The sequence below is a fragment of the Protomyctophum parallelum genome (assembly GCF_964188405.1).
Source record: "Protomyctophum parallelum genome assembly, chromosome: 9".
NCBI classification, from domain to species: domain Eukaryota; kingdom Metazoa; phylum Chordata; class Actinopteri; order Myctophiformes; family Myctophidae; genus Protomyctophum; species Protomyctophum parallelum.
Genome location: NC_139706.1, coordinates 36,226,917 through 36,250,499, shown reverse-complemented (window position 1 = coordinate 36,250,499; position 23,583 = coordinate 36,226,917). Strand labels below are relative to the sequence as shown.

At 41.6% G+C, this 23,583-nt stretch overlaps 2 protein-coding genes across 2 annotated transcripts; one reads left to right on the top strand and one right to left on the bottom strand.

Moving 5' to 3' along the window:
* Window positions 1-854: 854 nt before the first annotated feature.
* Window positions 855-17,602, top strand: mfsd1 (major facilitator superfamily domain containing 1). The gene is made up of 16 exons (XM_083772667.1): window positions 855-1,108; window positions 1,314-1,366; window positions 1,478-1,590; window positions 1,684-1,726; window positions 1,836-1,903; window positions 2,082-2,190; window positions 2,284-2,386; window positions 7,096-7,194; window positions 7,519-7,630; window positions 13,550-13,606; window positions 13,786-13,942; window positions 14,241-14,338; window positions 16,403-16,515; window positions 16,622-16,669; window positions 16,911-16,977; window positions 17,462-17,602. The coding sequence occupies exons 1-16, from the start codon at window positions 925-927 to the stop codon at window positions 17,463-17,465; spliced, it is 1,428 nt and encodes a 475-aa protein (XP_083628793.1). The 5' UTR covers window positions 855-924; the 3' UTR covers window positions 17,466-17,602.
* A 3,324-nt stretch (window positions 17,603-20,926) lies between these two features.
* Window positions 20,927-21,925, bottom strand: LOC310864549 (P2Y purinoceptor 3-like; the record flags this gene model as incomplete). The annotated part of the gene is made up of 1 exon (XM_083773237.1): window positions 20,927-21,925. One exon carries the CDS (start codon window positions 21,923-21,925, stop codon window positions 20,927-20,929), a length of 999 nt encoding a protein of 332 aa, XP_083629363.1.
* Window positions 21,926-23,583: the final 1,658 nt, after the last annotated feature.

Sequence of the window (23,583 nt, the reverse complement as noted above, 5' to 3'; positions counted from 1 at the left end):
CGTGCTCACTTATACATACATACAGGTACACACACACACACACACACACACACACACACACACACACACACACACACACACACACACACACACACACACACACACACACACACACACACACGGACGTCTTCTCTGTATCTCTGGTGCCCCCTACTGGCATAAATATGTAACATACTCGTGCTCACTTATACATACATACAGGTACACATACAGGTACACACACACACACAGGTACACGGACGTTGCTGGATGTAGGAGTGGTTGCACCACTCAAAAAAGGGGGGAAAACGTAGGCCTACACCCTACAGTGAGGGGAAATGGGGGTGGAGGATTCAGATTTTAAGGGGGCCAGTTTCGAATTGCAGCCAAATTGAGGAGAAACTGTTCATTAGGTTGGGCCATTTCTGGCCACCACATCTGAGGGCAGTCCAGTAGTAGCCAGAGTAGTAGTATATGTTATCAATTTGATCTCTGATAGTTTTGATTTTGCCATTACAGATAATAGAATGCACTCATGTCAACTACTGCATGCCCCGTGCCCGTCACGTACAGAGAATGTGGGCCCCCTGTGAAACTCAGGATATATTTGACTAAATACACAAATGGTAACAACAAGCACTTTAGGCTACTCACTGTACTAAATGCAGGTGATACAAGTGTTGGAGTTTATAGGCACTCGACGTTCACAGCAGAGCTCAGGAGCGGGTGCATGGCATGGGCATGGCATCATAGATCGCTATACATGGCACACTCTACACTTTCCAGTTTGCGCATTTAGTCTAGGCATTACCTTACAACTGAACTTCCGTAGACTGCTGACATGATCACGTGGCGTGGTGGCTGGTCATATGATAGACCGCTGCGCTGCTCCATCACTTCGCTCTTTCCTTTATTTACGTTTGGTCCCGAATCGATTAAACGAACATGGCGGATATTGAGGATCGGCGGAGTTTGTTAGGAGATGACGAGGAGGAGGATGATGATGGTGTGTCTTCCTCGGAACCGCGAAGTGCCAGGGGACCCGGTAGACCGATGTCAGCCATCTGCGACCCAAGTCACTTACTGCACCGAATCGTTGTCCTAAGTTTGATGTGCTTCCTGGGATTCGGTAAGAGCAGAGAAAGCCTAACTTTCGTAAACACTGCAGCCCAATTGAAGTATTGAACGAAATGCCTTATCGTTGACGTTTAGATAACACACACTTGAACTGTTTTTGTAGGTTAGACTGCTATCCCACATGAGATGAGACACAAACTGTTATCATTATGGTTATTGAATATTGATACTGATACTGATAGTATACTTAATTTCAGGAAGCTACTTCTGTTATGATAACCCTGCCTCACTACAGAAAGAGATCACCCAGGTAAATCAGCTGAGCATTTGTTTTTAACACATAGAGAGATCTATCATCTATATACACGTTAATAATAAATCGAACATCATATAATTTGTAATTCTTCCCTGATTGTACCAGGATATGAAGCTGAACACCTCTCAGTTCATGCAGCTGTATGCTTGGTATTCCTGGCCCAATGTCATTCTCTGTTTCCTGGGAGGATTCTTAATTGACAGGGTCTTAGGCATCAGGTAGGAGTGTTTTCCAGATAAATTGTGAAATGAAAGTGCCACTGTCATGTATTTCCTGCTAATGGAGGTTCTCTGTAATTTTTTACTTTGTAGGCTGGGAACGATCATCTTTTCCATCTTTGTCTGTGTAGGACAGGTAGGTTTGCTTTGCAATTTAGGTCTGTGACTGGTCTGGTACTGAATGAGAATTGCAGTCAATATGTAGGCATTTTCTCCAATAGATATAATCCCCCAACTATGCACAGGTAATATTTGCAGCTGGAGCACTGTTGGATCGCTTCTGGTTAATGGAAGTTGGCCGGTTTGTATTTGGGTAAGAATAATTGTTCTATCTTTAAAAAAATTGACAAAATAAAACCAAATAATATGTTGTTTTAGTTTTGTACCATCACAGTATTAGCTTCTAAATGCCCAGGAAAACCTGGTCCTATCCTTCATATCTCACCCTGTGACCCAGCTTGAATGATCTTCCTAATGTCTTTTATGGGTAGAATTGGAGGAGAGTCCCTGGCTGTGGCCCAGAACACCTATGCAGTCAACTGGTTCAAAGGAAAGGAGCTCAACCTGGTGTTCGGCCTACAGCTTAGCATGGCTCGATTGGTGAGCACAGAATATACAATACAATGTTAAAGGAATTGCATATCAGTGATTGAAAACATGGTGTCACTTCTCCCCTTTGCTCCGTTCGTGCAGGGCAGTACAGTAAACATGAACATTATGGGCTGGGTATACAACAAAGTTGCCGACATTGTCGGCGCCCCAGGATACACAACACTTGGTGCATCACTCATGATAGGTAAGGCGCACATTTATGGCTGACAATGATATTAAATGGATCCAAAATTATAGATGGGCTATGAGCACACCATTACCATGTTCACAGCAACATACTTTACTGGGGAATGTATCAGGGAGGCCGCTGTGGATTCCTTAAGCCTGAGTTATACTTAGTTGCACCAAAAATAGCCCATCTACAACCTCACAACGTGTCGACGCAACACATTATGAGCTATTTTCTGTGTGCGACCTGTGTTGCAAATGCATTCACACAGAAGCACAGTATTGCTATGACTGATATATCGGTCTAGCTGATATCGGCCATTATTTGATGTTGTGGACATTTCCAATCAAATCAATAACAATTTTGGCCATGACAGATCAGTAATCAGTGGGCCATAGACATCATGACAATGATGTGTTGCATCACGTGTGTTGCAGGAATGAGCAGAGACATTCGCTAGTCTTCTCTTCAACATTATGACTCCAGTTACATATACTATATATTTCTATCTCTGACATAGACGGAAACTAATCTTCTCAGATAACACAGCCTGTAAAAAGAGAAGTGAGAAGTAAAACTGCCTTTGGTTGGCATTGATGAATCACTTGCATAGAAGAAATGTCTGTCCTTGTGCTTTTCTCCACTTCTCTGTGAGCACATTTCTTTCACTTTCATTTTAGACACTACCCGTGCACTGTCCCTATCGGCACAGTTCAAGGCTAATCTGGAATGTAGCAACACAATGCATTTAGGCATGCACACATGGTAAAGACAATCTGCTGCATTTCAAATCAGCATCATCCCATCAGCATGGTAAAGAGAGGTTATTTAAGTGACTATGAATGTGACATGGTTGTTGTTGGTGCCAACTGACTTGTCTGATGAATTCAGAAACTGCTGATCTACTGGGATTTTCCCCCAACAAGTGGGCATAAAAGTTCAGAATAGAATGGCCAGACTGGTTTGAGCTGACAGAAAGGCAACATTAACATACAACCGAGGTATGCAGAATGGCATCTCTGAATGGTCGAACCTTGACCTCAAGGTTCGACCATTCAGATGGGCTACAGTAGGCCAGTCAATCAGCTAATAAGCTAAAAATCACACCCGTGTGAAGTGAGTGGTGCAACTCAGTGCAACTTACTACAGTAACTTTTATTTCTGTAGTAGAGGACCTAAGTGGAAATAAGTCTTTGGACTTTACTGTGTATTATGATTGCTTTTCTAAATAAATCAAATCAAAAAAAAAAAAAAAAAGGCAAACTAATATTGTTTATGCCGTTTGCTTTGATGGAATAATTGATTAAACACATACACTGTAATATGATTTGATTTGGGTGTTCTAAATAAAGTGTTTGTGTTGATTATTGTGTAATTTGTGTGTAAACTTGAAACATACTATACTATACTGTAAAAATGTCTATTTTCCCTTGATCTTTATCTTTTTTAGTATAATAGTATTAGTTTACTATAATTAGATTAATACATGATAAACATCACTAACACACCCAAATCATAGTAGTACGTATTCAATCAAAGCAAACGGCATGAACAATATTAGTTTGCCTCTTCAAGGCTGCATTCTGTCATGCGTGCCAAGCTGTCATTATTATATCGTACTTATATCGTATTATTTCCCGCCCCAGCCACCACCGCGCTCAGGGCAAGGGGACTTTCTCTCATGCCGAACCAACAGGAGGCTCTCTCTGCCTTGTGTGTTCTTGGGGGATAGCAGGCACTGAGAGGTCTCTAATAATAATAATAATAATAAAACTTTATTTGTGTAGCTAGCACCTTTCATGACATGAAATGCAGCTCAAAGTGCTTTACACAGCAATGGAGAAAGAAAGAAAAGAAAAGCAAGGCATAAAACAAAAAAAATAATAGTAATGCAATACAGTGAGGACATGAATAACACAAAATTTAAAAGATCAATTAAAAGCAAGAGTAGAAGTGGTTCTTGAGCTGTGCTTTAAAAATCTACAGAGGCTGCCTCGAAGGTGCAGTGGGAGTTTATTCCACGAATCCACCCCGTCGGCCCGTAGAAGCAAAAAGCTGCATCACCGGATTTTTTTAGTTGCCATTTCTTTTGACAAAGCGAGCAGGCCAGCCGTGGAAGACCTTTGGGGCGGTTTGGGACATATTTAGGCAGGCAGTCATGTAGGTAGGAAGGTGTGAGACCATTGAGAGCTTTATAAACAAGTAAAATAATTAGAAAATCAATTCTAAAAACAACCGGAAGCCAATGCAGTGAAGCTAAAACTGGAGTAATATGTTCTCTCATCTTAGTTTTAGTTAAAACTCTGGCTGCCGCATTTTGGACAAGTTGTAATCTGTCAGTTGTTTTCTTAGGCAGTCAGTGCATTGCAGTAATCAAGCCGAGGACTATGTTTAGCCTCCTGTCAAGTGTCCTACGTCTCACCAGACTGTTTGTCTGTGCGGTGTGCATTTGTCCGTCCTTGCACACCGCACAGAGGTAGGAGGACATCACATTAAGTGAAGACGGCTATATCAGTGATGTCACATTCTACTTAAAGCATAATTAAAAATTTGCCTTTTTATATAGGTTTTCAGTGGTACCCCAACGTTCAACCCCTGAATTTACCATGATCCACAATTTATATAATAATCACATTTTAACGTTATTAAAAAACCTTGAACTATTACTATTGCAATTTCTTTTGGGTCAAATCTTAGATTGACTGGCCTACAGCAGCAGAACACCACACAGGGTGCAACTCCTGTCGGCTCATCAAAATCGAACAATATAAGATTGGAAAAATTGCCTGGTCTGATAAGTCTCGATTACTGCTGCGACATTCGGATGGTAGGGTCAGAATATGGCGGCTACAACATGAAGCAATGGATAACCATCCATGTGTACAAATGCCTACCGGTAAATGCATTGAGTTGCTGCTGTGTAACTGGCTGATTTGAAATTTGCCTTAACGTGCTGCACAGGCGTACCTAATAAAGCGATGGGTGAGAGTTTGTATTAACCCTCTTATTGCTAGATTTATCTTATTGTGCATTGGGCCAGATTTGGCGACCTTTTGAATGGCAATCGAAAAATGTGAGATATGACCACAATGTCACGAAATGTCTCATTTTAAAGCTCCAAGTCTATAGTTTACACCGAAAAAAGAATTATGATTCTAGCTTGTTCCATCGTTTACTTATAAGCATTTTAGTACACCTTAGTTTCACTACTTGGTTTCACCAAGGTCTACTAAAATGCTTATACATAAACGATGGAACGTGCTAGAATCATAATTCTTTTTTCATTGTAAACTAGTGTGTAAAGTTGCCCGAACGGCCAAGGCTCCAAGAACAGTCAGGAATGGTAGTTAAGGTAGTTATTCTCCCCAAACTCCTCCACCAAAAGTCCAGTCGTACAGAATTGTTCCGTGCAATAATGATCCATAGCAAACTGTAATACTGGCAACGAAATAACGGACAAAAAGATAAATAAATACTTAGGCAACACTCCTTAACAAAACCCAAACAGGATGAGAGCTCTCTTCAGGCTGTACCCTGATCACACAAGGCCCTGTAGCTCTCCCTCAGGGATGTTATTTGTGTCAATGCCCACATCCAACTACCTTGTCTGTCCCTGCAGCCTCCCTTAAATAGGAGTGGATCCTACCACAGGACACAGAATCAATTAGCACCATTTCTTCTCAATAAATACTTTCAATATAAATACTTCCATAAATAACACCTTCAATACACAGTAACCTAAACATTCTAAATAATGTGTTACAAATAAACAAGTATAAAACAGAATGACCACTCAATGACAATTACTCGAGAAACACCCCTCTCCTGCATAGCACTTGGCCCCTTCCTCATCAAGGGAAATGCCACCAGCAGTGCAACTAACCAATCAGTGATTACAATTTCAATAAAGGTTAAAACAATAGTCCTTGCATGTTATAGGCAACAGTTTCATGTGTGTTTGTATATAGGGCACGGGTTGCCCCGTGACATAGTGACTTGGAGCTTTAAAATGAGACATTTCGTGACATTGTGGTCATATCTCACATTTTTCGATTGCCATTCAAAAAGTCGCCAAAGCTGGCCAATGCTGGCCAGAGGACCATTTCTTAATTCGTCATTTTAATGCAAAAAGAAAGCTCAGCGATCTAAATAATATAGATCACTTTTCACTTTCACTGTAATACCCAGAATTGCCACCAGATGGCGGGAACGCACCATTATGCTGATTTTGACAAAAGAGTCAAATCTGGCTAAATCACTTCCTGTTAAACGGAGGTAAACATCCGGGGGTAGTTTGACCCTGAGCAGATAGCTTGGCTGTCAGGATTGCTAAGCTAACACTAGCTTTTTCATAACTTAGTCAAATTAAGCTCAAAAACGGCCAGGAACGTCCCATAATGTCTGATTTTTTGCCGCGATTCACATAGAGACGGCGCGCGTGCACGATAGTGCACGATCGCGCGGATTTCGGCCGGTTTTTGGTCTAAAAGTTCCATTATTTTGTTATAAGACGTACTGACAGGGCAGTACGTCTATTACGTCAATTACGTCCCTGGCCACGAGGGATTTGTTGATTTAATATGCAGATTACGTCTTTGGCCACTAGGGGGTTTATATATATAAAAAAGCAGGCATGTGTTAAAACTCCTTGTTCATTTTTATTGCCAATAACATCCATTAACTCATCCATTCAATCACATTGTTTTTCTTTCTTCCCTCTATAGCTGGAGTTACATGTTTATTCTCTCTGATCTGTGCTCTGGTCTTGGCCTTCCTTGATAGACGAGCGGAAAAGATCCTCCACAAGGAGCAAGGCAACGCAGGTCAATAATCCTTTATCGTTAACTCCTTGACCTACACTTGACGATAGATAATGAATAAAGTAGTCTACGTTGTCAGTGTTGACGCAGATAGTGTTTTTGTTTTCCTTTTTTATCTACCTTCATTGACATGCCTTCTAAAGGCTAATCTATACTTTGCTTTCACTTGAAAATACACCATTTCTGTGGAGCAACACCCGAGGGGATCATGCAATTAGCTTTTAAAGTTGAATGGAAACCGAATCTTCTTTATTGTATGTTTAGAGAGATCTGATGAAAACAAACATTCTACTGTATTTGTGTTTGTTTGTTTAAATGCATGTTTAGGTGAGGTGATCAAACTGACAGATGTGAAAGACTTCCCCTTCCAGCTCTGGCTCATCTTCCTCGTCTGTGTTGGCTACTATGTAGCTGTCTTCCCCTTCATTGGACTAGGACAGTGAGTAATACCAGTTCTCACCCATATATCATGCAATATACTATAACACTTAGTTGACGATATGCAATTATTTTTATTTCCAAGAACAAAAATATAATATTTATATATAGAAATGTAAATTACAGTAATCATTCAAATACATTGTTTGTGCTAGCATTGACAACTGACGCGGATTAGTCTCCCCGACACACGCCTTATTTTTCTGTACAGTTTGTGGTATGTACTGTACCGTTCTCATTATTGGCCGAATAGTCGAGTGCAGTACTTGCGACGCATGTAAGATTTGACAGTATGCACGCAGAGTAGGCATTTGGTAATGAGAATATCAAGAAAGCATCCATGATTCATCCATCTGAAAGCTGGAAGACAGCTGTAACTTCATTAAAATAAGAAATCGCACCTGTGTGAAGTGAGGGGTGCTCTTATCATACACATCATGATGTAACATGTATTTGCTTTGACACATATGATGTAAATTCTCCATTAATTCTTTGTGTAGGACGACAGAAATAGACGATTTGCTCATTCACATTCTGAATGAATTCATTCATTCATTGTCAATGGGAATTTAATGTTTGTGTAAGAAGAAAATCTACACTAATAGCTGAATATAGGAGCCCCTCAAAAAAGGGGAGAACTAATTGTTTTCTGCCCAGGAAAGGGTAATGAAAGCGACCATTTACAGACAGAATAATAATGTGATATGATCATCATTCATTATCACAGGGATACCAGAGCTGCTCCTACAGCCTAACATCTCCTTATGACCACTTCAAACATATCAACCTCCTTATGACCACTTTAAACATATCAACCTCCTTATGACCACTTCAAACATATCAACCTCCTTATGACCACTTCAAACATATCAACCCACTTCAAACATATCAAAACATATCAACCCACTTGTTCTTTTTCCCCCTTAAAGCATTGAGTTAACATTCGGGGTAACCGGGCCGGCACCTTTCTCTCGCTTGCGCGCACGCACGCACGCACACACACACACACACACACACACACACACGCACACACGCACACACGCACACACACACTCTGTGGCAAACCAGGGGAAACAGCCAGGCCTATTCCCCACAGAATGAGGCTGGGGGAGGTGATCGAGGGAGTATATCACCCTGTACAGGTATTGCAGCCAATGGGAGCCTGGACATGGACGCACCTGCAGCCAGTAAGGCAATCACCAGAAGCTGTTAAAGAGCCGACGCCCAAGCTGTCTGGTGAGTCAGTGTGAACTAATGGAGGAGTGAGAAAGGAGGAATCTCTCTGTTCATGAGGAGGCTGGTATGAGGGAGATCTCTCAAGTGAGTACAAGACTAAATCAAACCTTTGGACCCACTTGGATGTGCTGTGCGTGTATTGTGGCTCACCTGGTCTCGTTCTCTCTCCCTCCCTCCTAGGCCGACTGAACTCCACAAGGGAGAGCCTACAACACTCTCCCCCAACTAAAATAGTCACTGGCTCTCTCTCTGCTCTACCCACAGGACTGCAAGTGACTAGAAGACTCTGAGCCTCTTATTTTATTGTGAATCTGTACCTATTCTCCCCTGGGTTGCCACATATGGTGGAGAATGTGGGTATCCTCGGTCCAGCATTGACAGATTCACAATAAAATAAGAGGCTCAGAGTCAGCTTCAACATAAACTTAAATTGTCTTATTTAAAGTGTTCGGGAAAGGGTAGCCCCTTTCGGGACCCTACGTAAAACTTTTTTGATATTTTGTTGAGTTTTACGTTGGGTCCCTGCTCGCTACTGTATTTTCGTATGGAAATTCCTAAATGCGGATGTGGAGATTCTCTCTAAAATAGGCCCCGCGGCATGTGACGCCATTATTTTCCTTGAGTTATTCTGAATTCGGTAACTTTAAGTAGCTATACATCCCGGTGCGAATATCTCCTGTGGCGCGGAAGCCGTTAAGTATTTTTAATCTTTGTTTGACCGATTTGGTCGCTTTATTTCTTCTTGTTTGTTTACCGTTTATTGTACCGCCTCCCGGTGTGCGGTTGGCTTGTGAGGCTACGTCCCTGCCTCTGATCTGCTGTGTCATAGCTATAGCGCCACTAGCTAGCCAGATAGGCGGTACAATGAGGTGTCAATAAACAAGAAGAATCCAAGCTTCCAAATCGGGCAAACATATATTAAAAATACTTAACGGCTTCCGCGCCACAGGAGATATTCGCAAAGGTATGTATGTGTACTTATACTTTACATATTCAGAAAGCCTCATACTGAAGAATATCGTCAAAGAGCGCGGGGAGGCGTTTTAACATGTAAACATGAGCCAGTAAATGTTTTAATCAGGTGGCATGGACGACGAGGAACAGGACCCAATGCACTGGGTCGAACAAATGTCAGAAACTTCAGTAGCATTTGGGTTCTGCTTGGAGGGCTAGGGAAAGGGGAAAACGGGGCAAAACATCAACAAAGGGTTCCTCTTGTCAGGGGCTTAGGCTTCTAGTCACTTGCAGTCCTGTGGGTAGAGCAGAGAGGCAGTGACTATTTTAGTTGGGGGAGAGTGTTGTAGGCTCTCCCTTGTGGAGTTCAGTCGGCCTAGGAGGGAGGGAGAGAGAACGAGACCAGGTGAGCCACAATACACGCACAGCACATCCAAGTGGGTCCAAAGGTTTGATTTAGTCTTGTACTCACTTGAGAGATCTCCCTCATACCAGCCTCCTCATGAACAGAGAGATTCCTCCTTTCTCACTCCTCCATTAGTTCACACTGACTCACCAGACAGCTTGGGCGTCGGCTCTTTAACAGCTTCTGGTGATTGCCTTTTCTGGCTGCAGGTGCGTCCATGTCCAGGCTCCCATTGGCTGCAATACCTGTACAGGGTGATATACTCCCTCTATTACCTCCCCCAGCCTCATTCTGTGGGGAATAGGCCTGGCTGTTTCCCCTGGTTTGCCACCACACACACACACACACACACACACACACACACACACACACACACACACACACACCCTTTAAGCTCAAATGTCACCTGTGCTGTGCTTACATTTATGTCTAATAACAGTAGGCTAATTATACTGTAACATCTGATCATGGAAATCCACCACAACGAATACCAGCGAAACATAACCCAGCAAGCCAAATTAAGTGATGACGTTATTATGATGATTATGATGATCTTTACGTAATTTTTCATAATAATATAGCCTATTCTGGGCTAGATCTGACTAGTTATGATATGACTTAAGTTGATCTGGCCTCTATTGGACTCTCTCTGATTCATCCAGTGACGTCCGTCTTAGTGGGCAGAATTTATGTTGGTTGAAATCAGGTGATACTCTGGGCCAGATCTGATAGTTTGACTTGATCTGGCCCCAATCAAGACGTCACCAATTCGTCCAGGTCCTGACCGTGTTTGCTGGGAAGGAGCATGCTAATGGACATGGAGAGCTGTGTCCTAAACTATATGTAGGCCATATAGCTAAAATAAATAATTATGCGGTTGATTAATTGTGATTAAAATAATTAATCTTGAACATCACTGTGAGTTAATTGAGCTGAATCGAGTTAACTTTGGCAGCCATATATATATATATATATATATATATATATATATATATATACATACATATACCTGCTCATCGGGAGCAATTAGGGGTTCAGTGTCTTGCTCAAGGACAGTTGCGCTGGGGGGGTGGGGGGTACGAAAGTACAGTAAAAGTCAGACTTGATGAATTACATCTATGGTAGTCTTGATCCAAGGCATAGTAATAATCACTCGCACATAAAATAAAGCATTTATATAAAGTCACATTTTCTGTGCTTTTATTTGGAACAGCAACTCTTCCTAATTGGAAGGAAGGCAGTGCTTTCTTAAACTTCATTTTGGATTATTATTTGAATATTATGGCTGTTGTCACTTTAAAACACTTTTAAACACTTTAAACACTTTTTTAAAGTGAAATACACCTTTAGGGCACGGTCACGCCACACTTTTATTCTACCTGAGGGCAGATTCTGCCAATGCATTTAAATGGGAATGAAGTAGGGTTGGCAGCAAACTGCTCCTCCCATTGTCTGCATCGGCAAAATCCGCCCTCATAACCAGAATAAAAGTGCGGTGTGATCGTGCCCTTAAGTTTAAAATAATAGAGGATAAATTTGGGCCTTGGGTTTCACTTCAGAACATATTTTCTTTAATGGACGTGGCTAGCAAGTCAAGGGCTGGAGCCAGACTAGGCTCCGGCTGTAAAATATCTTGACTCCCCCTCATTCTGCCTTGTCTTGTCTTGTTTGGGGAATACGTCTTATATTTTTATTATAATGTAATCCTCTCAACCATGGAATGAAAAATAAACCCTCCTCAAAAGAACATAATGGTTCAGCTACACAAAGCTCTCTTTTAAAACGACCATAAAGTAAGAGAGAGTTAAAGAGATTGCCTCACAGAGAGAGAATGGTTGGTATAGAAAGAATCCAATTGAGCCTTGAGAGGGTTTATCAAATCCCACATTTCCTTCCCTGAAAGGCACTCTCGAATCACTTGGCAACCAACATGATTTTTCCATTGATGGTCAGTGCTGAGTAAGCACTGCTTACTGAGCAAATACTGTAGATGATATGCAGAACAGAGCAGAACAGTATGCAATGGTGAGTTACCTGAATGCAGAGGCCAGCTTGATAACCACTCGCTGTGGTGTTTACCTCAGTATCATGGCCATGTTACACTCTGTGGTGGACAGTGTGTATATTAAACCCTATACCTGGGCTATATAGTAGGTCTGCTTCTATTTACCTCTAAAATGAATCTCTTTGGCTGCGTTCTAATTCATTCCCTATGCCCCATATAGTGCACTACTTTGGGGTTCCGCCATTTTGTTATAGTGTCCGAATGTGTAATGAGCATTTTTGCACCCTAATGTAGTGGACTGAAGTATCCCACAATGCACCGGGAATTGTAGGGACCATCCGATGGTCACTACAAAAACGCAGCGAAGCAAATTACCCCATTGCGCAAGCTCGCTCTTGAGCGCACATGCACACGTTTGCGCACGTGCGCTGCTTCTGCATGCATGCGCTCCAACTCAGAAGAGGCAGAAGTTGAACCAGCGAAATAAATCAACATAAATGTACTTTGTAAACGTTTGTTTTCCCCTCTCTTTTCTTTCCTGGCGGATCTCGCTACAAAAGTAGCTGATCTACAAGCTCACAATACCGACGTCACGTTGCTTATATATCTTTTGGCGTATTCATAGCGGGGTTTTTCATATTGTCAAGGTGGTGCACTGTTTTCATATAACATGGATATAATATTAATAGGCCTATGTTATTTTAAGAGAATAACCTTTTTATCATAATTATAGGCCTAAATGGCCTGCCAAACATATTTTCATTAACCTATTTATTCATTCATTCCTTCCTTCATTCATCCTCCATGAATTTAAAAATAATTTAACAAACTGTCCTTGTCAGGGAGGTGGCTCTCTATTGTTTACGGCAGCCTGCAGTCACTTATTTGATACAGTCTGTTTCTAGCGAAAGTTTTACTAATTCAGCAGCAGTAACATTCACGTTTTGACTGGTTTCTTGTAGTCAGTTGATTCTTCATATCCATATGAGTGAAACGGCCGGGAGGATTTATTTATTTTTCAAACAGTTCTTAATGAAGAAACCCTATGGGGATTACAATGCAAATGAAAAGTACATGAACCCGCAGACCTATAGCGCACTCTACCGATATTGACATCAAACTCGGTGCTCCCCATACAGGGAGTATTGACCGTCATCACTATTAGAGTCCACTGAGTCTGGATCCCCGTATGGGGAGTAGGGAACAACCCTAGCAATTCGAAACACAGCCTTTGACAAAAATAGCATTTACGCATCATAGATCCCAGAATGGGACCGCTTAGGTTCATGTGGTTAAATCATCCATTTTTGTTCTTTCAGGGTGTTCTTCATTGAAAAGTTTGACTTCACCCCTACTGAAGCCAGAGCCATCAACAGGTAAGCTAGGTAGGGGTGGAAGAAGTACTCAGCCAATACCAAGAGAAGTATCAACAATACCTTTAAGTGAAAGGATTGTATTCAAAACCTAAAGTAAAAGTACAAAAATATTGGCATCAAAATATACTTGTAGTACCAAAGTAAAAGTCAACCTATCTCTGCTTCTTTCTAAATCCCAGCATCGTGTACATCATCTCTGCCCCTGCCTCTCCGGTGCTGGGCTTTATGGTGGATAGGTTGGGGAAGAATGTGATCTGGGTGATGTGTGCTGTGGTCACTACCCTTACTGCTCATATGATGTTGGCTTTCACCTTCTGGAACCCTTGGATAGCCATGGTAAGGCCTACATTTAGGAGAATAAATATTTGCACGTGATGGTATTCGAATTTAAGTATTAATTGACCGAGGAGTCCCCCAGGGGTCTATACTAGGCATCCTATTTAATTAATCTTGTCACTGAAAATAGCTGATCTACAAGCTCACGTGTTGTGAGGCTAGGCTTCATGTAATTAAATGTTCTTTTGTGTGTGTGTGTGTGTGTGTGTGTGTGTGTGTGTGTGTGTGTGTGTGTGTGTGTGTGTGTGTGTGTGTGTGTGTGTGTGTGTGTGTGTGTGTGTGTGTGTGTGTGTTTCAGTCCCTGCTCGGTGTGTCCTACTCCTTACTGGCTTGTGCTCTGTGGCCCATGGTAGCCTTTGTGGTGCCAGAACATCAGCTGGGGACTGCCTATGGATTGTATGTACCTACAGTATGATCTATGGATTGTATGTACCTACAGTATGATCTATGGCTTGTATGTACCTACAGTATGATCTATGGATTGTATGTACCTACAGTATGATCTAGGGCTGCAATTATCACTTAGCCATTATTTAATGAATTACTTTTTGATACATCACATTATAGAGAAGCAAGATATTTTTGATATTTGTATTTATTTGAAAGAATCAACCCTATGTTATACTTTGTCACACAACAGTTTCATACAAATAGTGAAAATAGCCGATCTAAAGCTTGTGAGCTTGTAGATCGGCTATTTTCACCACAAATTACAAAATAATTTAAACTTAACCCTAGTTAAAAGAAAACCCTAGTTAAAAATTTGGATCAGTTATTAATTGATTTTTATGATTTTTTAATCAATTACAGTATAGATTAATTCATTAGTACGATTAACTATTGCACTCCAAGTGTAATCTCACTGGTATTGTGGCAATTGGTGTGTGCCGGTATTGATTGATTTATTAACAGTTTGCAGAATTCCAGTACATTTCAAGTACAACTCAATACAAAAACACTATTAACCTTGGGTTGTAGACCAAAATGATTCATTATCCATTTAGGATCTGGCATGTTTAAAATGGCTGATAAATAATGTAACTTTTCTTGTGACCACCGCACTCTGACTTTGTGGTGCGTTACCCGTTGAAAAATAAAGGTAATGGAATGACAGACGTTTCGGCAGTCCGCTGATGAAGGCTGGATAACCGAAACGTCTGTCATTCCATCATGCAAAAATAAAAATGCAGTCTTGGTGTGTGCCAATTACCTTTATTTTTCCAATGTGATAAATAGATAATAGATAAATAAAGAAATAAAAATATTATATATAATCGTTCCGCATACAATACTACTGTGCTTCTCTAGGAGTTTTGTTCTGCTTTTCAAAGTGACTGTCGGCAGTCATGAGACTGGATGCAGTTTTAATATGGGATGCACTGCTTCTTCTAACGAAGTCAGCGGAAATGACAGAAATGGCATTGTGCACCACTGGTGACACTACTGATGACAGGGCCAAAAAAGAGTTCCTTTTTAGTGGTCTGACATTCTCTGTGCAGTTAAAACCCTGTACTCAACTTAAAACACAGAATATTGATTTGGACATCCAAGATGGTGGCATGGTGGCTAACACATCTAAGAAATGATCATTACAGACATATGTTACGTGAAGTGCTCTGATGGGGTTATGTTGAACCATCCTTTAATATTAATGCTATCCTCCTGATTCCTGTGTGTTGTTTCCCTGTGATGTGAACTGCAATTTTAATTGTATTTACTATTTATATGATGTAATTCTATGGGTAACTACAGAGAATGACATTCCAAGTTTACATATTTACAAAAAAGGCCCAAACACCCATTCCTAAATCCCATCCTCATCCAGTGTAACCTCATATTTTGCTCATAGGCTATAACATATTGTTGTGTTAACTGTACTTTTTTTTTTTTTAAGATATTTTTTTGCGGCTTACGCCTTTTATTGTTTTTTTTTTTTTTAAGGGACAGACAGTAGGCTGACAGGAAACGGGAGAGAGATGGAGGAAGACCATAGAGTATTAAAAGGATAGAGACTAAACTGGCGCGAAGCTCCGCCGCCTCCGCTATTCATGTCAGTGGAAGTTGCTCAGTGGCGTTTTGAAGCACCCGGAAGGCTGCCGGAAGTACCGTCTATTTCCGCATTTTTTCGCTGATTCAGCATTTGGACACCAGATTTTGGTGTCCAAATGCGGAAGTGCAGCTGGGCTTTAACATTGAGTGCTCGGTTGCACGGGGTTTCCTCGTCAAGAATCCACGGGTCCGCCTGCAGTCCTTCCTCTTACCACTATGGCCCAGCGCTTCAACATTGGAGTGCCTAGCTGGCCCCTTGGGGAAGACATGCAGTAAAGGCCGTGTCGGGCTCGGGAGTCGAACCCGCGGCACACTGCGACTGGATTACCAGTTGGTTACGCCACCGCCTGGGCGTGTTAACTGTACTTGACATTGACTTAATCTCTAATAATTCCCCTTCTATTTCCTCAGCATGCAGTCAATCCAGAACCTGGGACTTGCTCTCATTGCCATGGCAGCTGGAACCATTCTAGATGACAAAGGATACCTCTTTCTAGAAGTCTTCTTCTGTGCCTGTGTCTGCAGTGAGTAACTTGTGAGAGCTTCGTCTTTGAACCTTCTCTTAGACCCCTATGACTGACATAATCAATAACTCTTAACAATCTCTCCATCGCCTCTCTTTGCCCACAGTCGCACTAATAGCAGTGGTGATGCTGTACTTTGTGGATTATCTCCGAGGTAAGAGAGAAGAGTGCTGTCACATCATTATACCACTTAGTGTCAAGCGTAGCTTTTGATATTCTCTGAAGCATGTATTTACATGTGACCTGCTCTCTCTCATTGGTTTTAATATTATATTTTCTCTTCAACATACTCTTCATTCCCTCCCTTTCTCCAGTTGTCTCCTTTCATGCTTTCCCTTTATATTATTATATTTATTTCTGTCTCCCCTCTCAACCCTCTCTTTTAATGTTTTCAGGAGGAGATTTGAACCTGTCAGCTTCAGCCAGAGCCAAACTCAAGAAAGAAGCCACGTCAGACTCTGAGTGAGTAGTTATTCCATATTCCATTCTTCATCCCACTTATCACTCACCCACAACATCTAGTGTCTCAGTGAGACCGTGAACAAACAGTGTTCTTAACAAATTAACTGCTTCTGATGGAGTATTCTGTCATATAAAATCCAACCGTCAGCTGCTTCTGATATGCTCCGTCATATAAGCTTTTTTTAATGATATAAAACGGGATTGCTGTAATCTTCTTTTGTTTTTGTTTTTGCTTGGCCTTGCCTTCTTCAGCGGACTCCTTGTGTTTTACGCATGTGCACTGCCGTTCACTTCTTGTATACAGGTCGACTGAAAAGGCTCATAACTCTAAATCTGCGGCGCTCTCCATGGTTTTGACTAAACGCCAATGTTCGGAGGTCTTTTCTGATTGTCCGGTGATCCCGATTGGAACATTGCCGTTTTCTAGAGCAAGGATGGCCACATTTTAGCTCGCTAGCATTGACACATAATTGCTATTTTCCAGATGATGACGATGAGCGGTAACACACACGTGGTCCTGGGCTTGAGAGCCAGCTGAGCCACGCATTGCATTGTCCACCCAAGACCTGTCAATCAACTGCCATGGGGAAGGACTGCACAACTGACTCTGCCCAGTACAGTCATCTGTGCCTCTTCCCAACAGAACTCTGACTGTCTGGCTGTGACAATTCTAAATGGTGTATTTTTTAATCCAAACTGACCTCCCTATCAACACACTGACAAGTCAAAGTTTAGACTCAGTTGCACTCACATACTGACTCTACCACCTTATCATTGTGTGTGTGTGTGTGTGTGTGTGTGTGTGTGTGTGTGTGTGTGTGTGTGTGTGTGTGTGTGTGTGTGTGTGTGTGTGTGTGTGTGTGTGTGCGTGTGCGTGCGCGTGCGCGTGTGCGTGTGCGTGTGCGTACTAAAAAGTATGAACCTCTACAGATTGCAACTGATATCCTGTGGTATAGGTTTTTACCAACCTGGTAGGGCAAGTGCATAATGCATCCTAGATATTATATTATATTTTGGTAACTATCTTGGTTATGGGTTAAATTTAATTATATTTGTTTTTTTATAAACGTAAGTTGTTTTAGCAGGCATTTCTCTTGCCTTATTTAAGAAATAATGGCTATGAGTTGCTGCATGTGACATTGGCTAGTAATCACTAATTACTATGTCCCTCTCTAGACTGCATGGAGCTCTCTTTTGCGTTTGCACATAGTGAGTTAATATTCAATTTTAATCATATGCATCATTGACCGTTTATGGTGGTGGATCTCCGAAAGAGCATGGCTCTTCGTCGTTCAAATCTTTATGGCTCAATTCCTTCATTTCTTGTATCTCGATCTCTCTCTCTCTCTGCTATCTTCGCTGTCCCTAAGGTTCATAAAAGTTTATTTTCTATAGCACCATCAAATTGGACATTAATAAAACAATAAAAAGAACAAAATAGAAAAGGAGAGGGGCACACTTTTGATTGCACTTACCATGGCATGTAATGACATTCACTCTTCAACTTTTTAAAGCAGTAGTTTTTAAAATACAGCTACATCTTGACCTTTACAAGATTACCTGGCTTGTAATGTCTATAAAATAAGATCTTACGTAATGTTATAACGTATCTATCCATACGGACAATATGTTTTGTTAACTTAATTGCTGTAATTTACTAAATGTACTGAATCAAATCGATGTGGCCTGACCAGGCACAGGACAATTTAAACCATTTTATGGTTTAATTCAGTTTTACCTTGTTAGCAATTTGTATAAAGCTTTGTCTCTTTGTATTGCTATAGGGTTTAACGTTCACTACCTCTGCTCAGCAAAGTAGACCTGAGCAACACATTGGAGCAGTGGAATGAGGCCAGAAAGGATTATAGTATATAGCTTACTCCACAAGAGTTTGAGGACTTAAGTGATTCTAATAGTGGTACCATCTGATGCAGTACTACTTTCTCCTCCAATCACTATGGTATTGTGACTGCAGTGCAGTCTTTATGTAGACTAGATTGCGGGAGAGGCACATTGTGTTCAACCGCCTAGTGTTGGTGATCATTACATTGCTTTATTTACATGTTCTTACTAATTAAAAACGGAAGTGCCAGTACAAATAAAGAAGATTTCCTCTTTACCTGAATGAATGTTTTCATTTGAATGAATTGACCTTTTATTGTGTTATTCAAAAAACAGTGACATCAAGTTTAATATACATTTGTGAAAGGGAGATTACAGTATAACTGTTCTGCCAGTCTTGCTTCCAACAAGTTGCAACGACCTAGTGATTACTAATTTGCCTAGCCCTGAGTCTGCTCCAATTCTGCTAATTTATATTCACATACATGTGATGATGAAGATGGCAGCATCATTACAGGGTTAAGAGGTGATTGAGTGAACTGTCTGACAGGGACCTTGACGGACTAAAGCCAATGTCTGCTTTTGGTCTCCGCAACCGTTGCCTCTTGACTTGGGAGAGCAGGTATGTGTTCAAAACGAGACGATACAGGTAAAATTGCTTTGTTTCATTGTATTGTATTTTATTTTATTTTATCCAAAAAATATATTCAAAAAACCCCACCATCTCACTTATTGGGAGTCTTTTTTGCAGAGCCTAGTTTCCGATGGGCGCTGTTGGGACGCTTGTTTTACAGAGCCGGCTGCTACTAGTAGGGCGGGGTTATATAACCTCACAAAAACTATGCCTAAACCTAACCCTATAACCTCACAAAAACTGCCTAAACCTAACCTCACAATAACTGCAGTATGCCTAAACCTAACCTCAAAAACTATGCCTAAACCTAACCTGTAAAACAAGAGCCCCCTCAGCGACCATCGACTCCCAGGCTCCACCAAAGAGAGTCTCCCCTCACACATTGACTTTGAGTCACCATAACCAAGGAAGTCTATCGGTTGCAGTTTGAAGTTACAGTGCATGGGTCTGTATGGGAAGGGGGCATGTCTGATAAAAATGAATATCAAATATTCCCCCCACAAAATAAATAACAAACAATCACTGAAATATCCATTTAAGTTATCTGACCTATACTCCCTCCCCTCCCCTCTCAGCTCCCAGACCATTGTAATGCCCATCTATCATCCTTGGCCTTTCGGAGTGTTTTAAAGTGATGTAGACCTCAGTATTTCCCTGCTCAGTACTAACCATGACCTTGCTCTCTGTTACTTTGGATGAACATATCCTATACTTGACTAAACTAGGGATGCTGCCAAAGTGCTTGAAACCTACAGTGACTTTATTCCGGGGGGAAATAATAATAAAACAAATTAGAATATCTTCATTTTTATTTTCAAGATAGAGTATGTATACAGGGAAAAACAATTGAGGACAATGTATAGAGCCCTGGTGGACACCATGCAGTTAATTGGGGTTTAAGTGCAGGTTAAGGCATATATATACTGTTGTTTTTTCTTTATTGTTTTTTCAAACTTGTGATGTTTATTATGACTTTAAATATTCTTTCCATAACATGAATTATTTGTAGACTATAGGCTTTTCTTTACCTTACACTTGAAGATTCTCTGCCTTTTATGGATTGTGGCTTACTTACATATAGGTTTCATCATGTCATAGATGCTGGTTTTAGATCTGACATTAACTGTATGAACAACAGAGGGCACTAATTCTCTGGTCTGTTATTGTCAGACTATAGGATATGTTTGGTAGGCTATCTGTCAAATAGTCATGTTTTGTAAATGCGTATGCAGTCCAGTTCATAACTTCACTGTCAAGTAACGTTACACATTACAATAGCACACTTTCGGCTTAATTTCTAAATTGTGACCGGTTGAATCTCTTATAATGCATTTTTATTTGTGAAATAATAAAACCATTTGCAAAGCAGGTGGAAAATATATTCTGTCTGTGATGTTGTCCCTGCATTGCTTCTATGATTCTGCAGGGCAGAATCATAGAAGCACTATGGACCAGAGCTAGGTATATCCCGTGTTATATCCCCATGCAGGGCCCAGGCAGGTGCGTGTTGTGCGCTTCCACCAAACGCACTGTTGGATGCACAGATCTCCTCTTGCACAGCCAGGCACGGAGTTCTCTGCGGTACCGATCAGACCCCAAAAAGTAGAGAAGTGGATTTGCACAGCAATTGAGACTGACGAGGAGTTCCCAGGACTTTAGGGAAACCAGGGTCACATCGAGAGCGTGACAATTTCGGACCATGTACACCCGCACGAAGAGATATACAGTCAGATTAACGTGGTAGGGCAAAAAACACACCACAAATATCACAAACACAACCAGGAGAGTGCACAGGGACTTGTTGCGCACCCTTCCTGTCCTCAGATATGTCCCAGATACACAACAAAGTGCCTTTATCGTTGAACAAGAACAGGTTATAGTCACGAGAAAGGGAAGCAAAAAGCCCACTATAGTGAGAAACATCCCATATGGAAAGTACTTATTAAAATGTTCAGGATCAGTCATTTCGAAACACACGGTCATGTTGTTGATGAAACCTGTTTGCGCAAAGGCCAGTGTCGGCAACACCTCCAGGGTGACCAAAACCCAAATCAAGGATGATACCAGAACGGCGAGCTTTCTGTTTCTGAAACGCAACGCGGCGATGGGGAAACACACCATGAGGAAGCGGTACACACTGACGCAGGTGAGAAACATCATACTGCAGTGCAGGTTGACCAAAAAGAAAAAGCGGACGGTCTTGCAGATGAAGTCGCCGAAGGGCCACGAGCTCCCCATGGTATAGCTGACGATGAGCATGGGCAAGGACAGCACGTAAAGAAGATCTGCCACCGAGAGATTGGTCAAGTAGATCACGGTACCACTCGTGCAGCTGCGGGCTCGGCAGTGCAGCACTGACCACAGCAGAGCCACGTTGAGAGTCAGGCCCACGAGAAACACTATGCTATAGGTCACTGGCAGGATAATGTATTCGAAGGAATCTCTCACCGGACAGATATGGAAGTCCTTCATTCCTTTTGGTTTCCAATAAGTCATCTGGATATGTCCTTATAGCTCAGGGTGCCCATACTGTATGGGGCAGTTGTCGTGAATCATGTGATATGCATATATTCACAAATCACAATCGACCAATACCCAGTTGTTTGCTCAAATTTTGCCACCCACACCATCCACGCCAGGGCATTGTACATTACATATTCGACTAGGAGGTGAGCAAATACAAGCGTACCATGATTTACAGCGTTGTCAAGACTGCATATTGTCCCGTATAGATTAGATATGCGATTGCCCTTTTCCCACTGAGAGTGTGCAGAATAATTACGCTTTGATTAACGGTGATTGTGTAGTTTAGATGGCACCCCTGCAGGTGCTATATTGCGCGCAACGCGCGCGGGTATAAGATATAAGCTCGGCAGTCGGCACCTCATTGGATGTTTGTGTTTACCAAGTGTGGTGTCTGACTCCTCCCGTCACAAAGTGCTCACTTCACTCCGACCACGGGGAACGCTTCATCACCATGCTGAAGAACGGCACTTATCGGTTAGTCCCACCTATCATTACCCTATATATGCCGAAACGTTATAGGCAAGCTGTATTCATTTTCATTATATAAATGTTAAAAGCTGATATACAGTATAGGCAGTATAGCTATATTGAGTGATGGAATTCTGCGTCTGCTTTCAGTAGTAGTGCGATATAGGTGTTGCCATTTGACGCAGACGACTTGATGCTGATTCAATAGGTTTTGCTCTGTAACTTTGAGTCGTGTTGTTCCAGAACCATGCAGGGAGAGGACGCCAGGCTGCGCAGCGGGGCTCTGGCAGTGGCTCGCGAGAGGAAGCACCTTGCTCTCTGCATTAATAACCAGGTAAGAACCAACTTCGTCTATTCTAGTGTTATTTGTTTACATATAATCATTAATCCCTGCAGAGGGAAACCTTGATGCACCTGGTCTGGTGGGGCACATTTGAGCGGGCAATTCTAGTGGTGATGTCATATAGTTTCTGCTCGGAAAGTTGACGCTATGACAGAGGCAGAGCATTATGAAAGGGAACACAAGCCCCCAGACATGACAAACACCGAGAACAAATGGTTTGCTATACATTGCTAGAATAGTGTAGAATCTACAATATGGTAACGGCTAGACACATTTTTAACAGTGGTTACAGAACCAGCTACAGAAAAGTGGCACAAGTGGTTTCAGCACCATGGACAGCAGTGAGCGCACCCAGTGCACGGACGTCTCTCTGACTCTCAGCTTTCCTATAGCTTTCCCTCCTCCCTTTGAAATGTTGAAATAGTCTTGGTTTGGTTTTGACAATGGTTATTCCTCTTGGTTATAGATTATTTTCCATGACGTCAGCAGAGCTGAAAACGATTCGTTATGATTAGACTTCACCTCTGCATGGTCTAAATTTCCAAGTAGAAATGTGAAGGACACTGAAAACAGGACTCATTCAAAGTGTGCATGTGATTATTATTAACATACATGACTTCATCGTGGAAATGCAGAAATGTTAATCACCTCCAGAAAATACTGGAACTTTCTGGACATCCATAATATGTGCGCTGTGCATGCGTGCGTGCGTGCGTGTGTGTGTGTGTGTGTGTGTGTGTGTGTGTGTACACACTGTATGTTAATTCACCTGGCTTCTGAATATTTAACACCA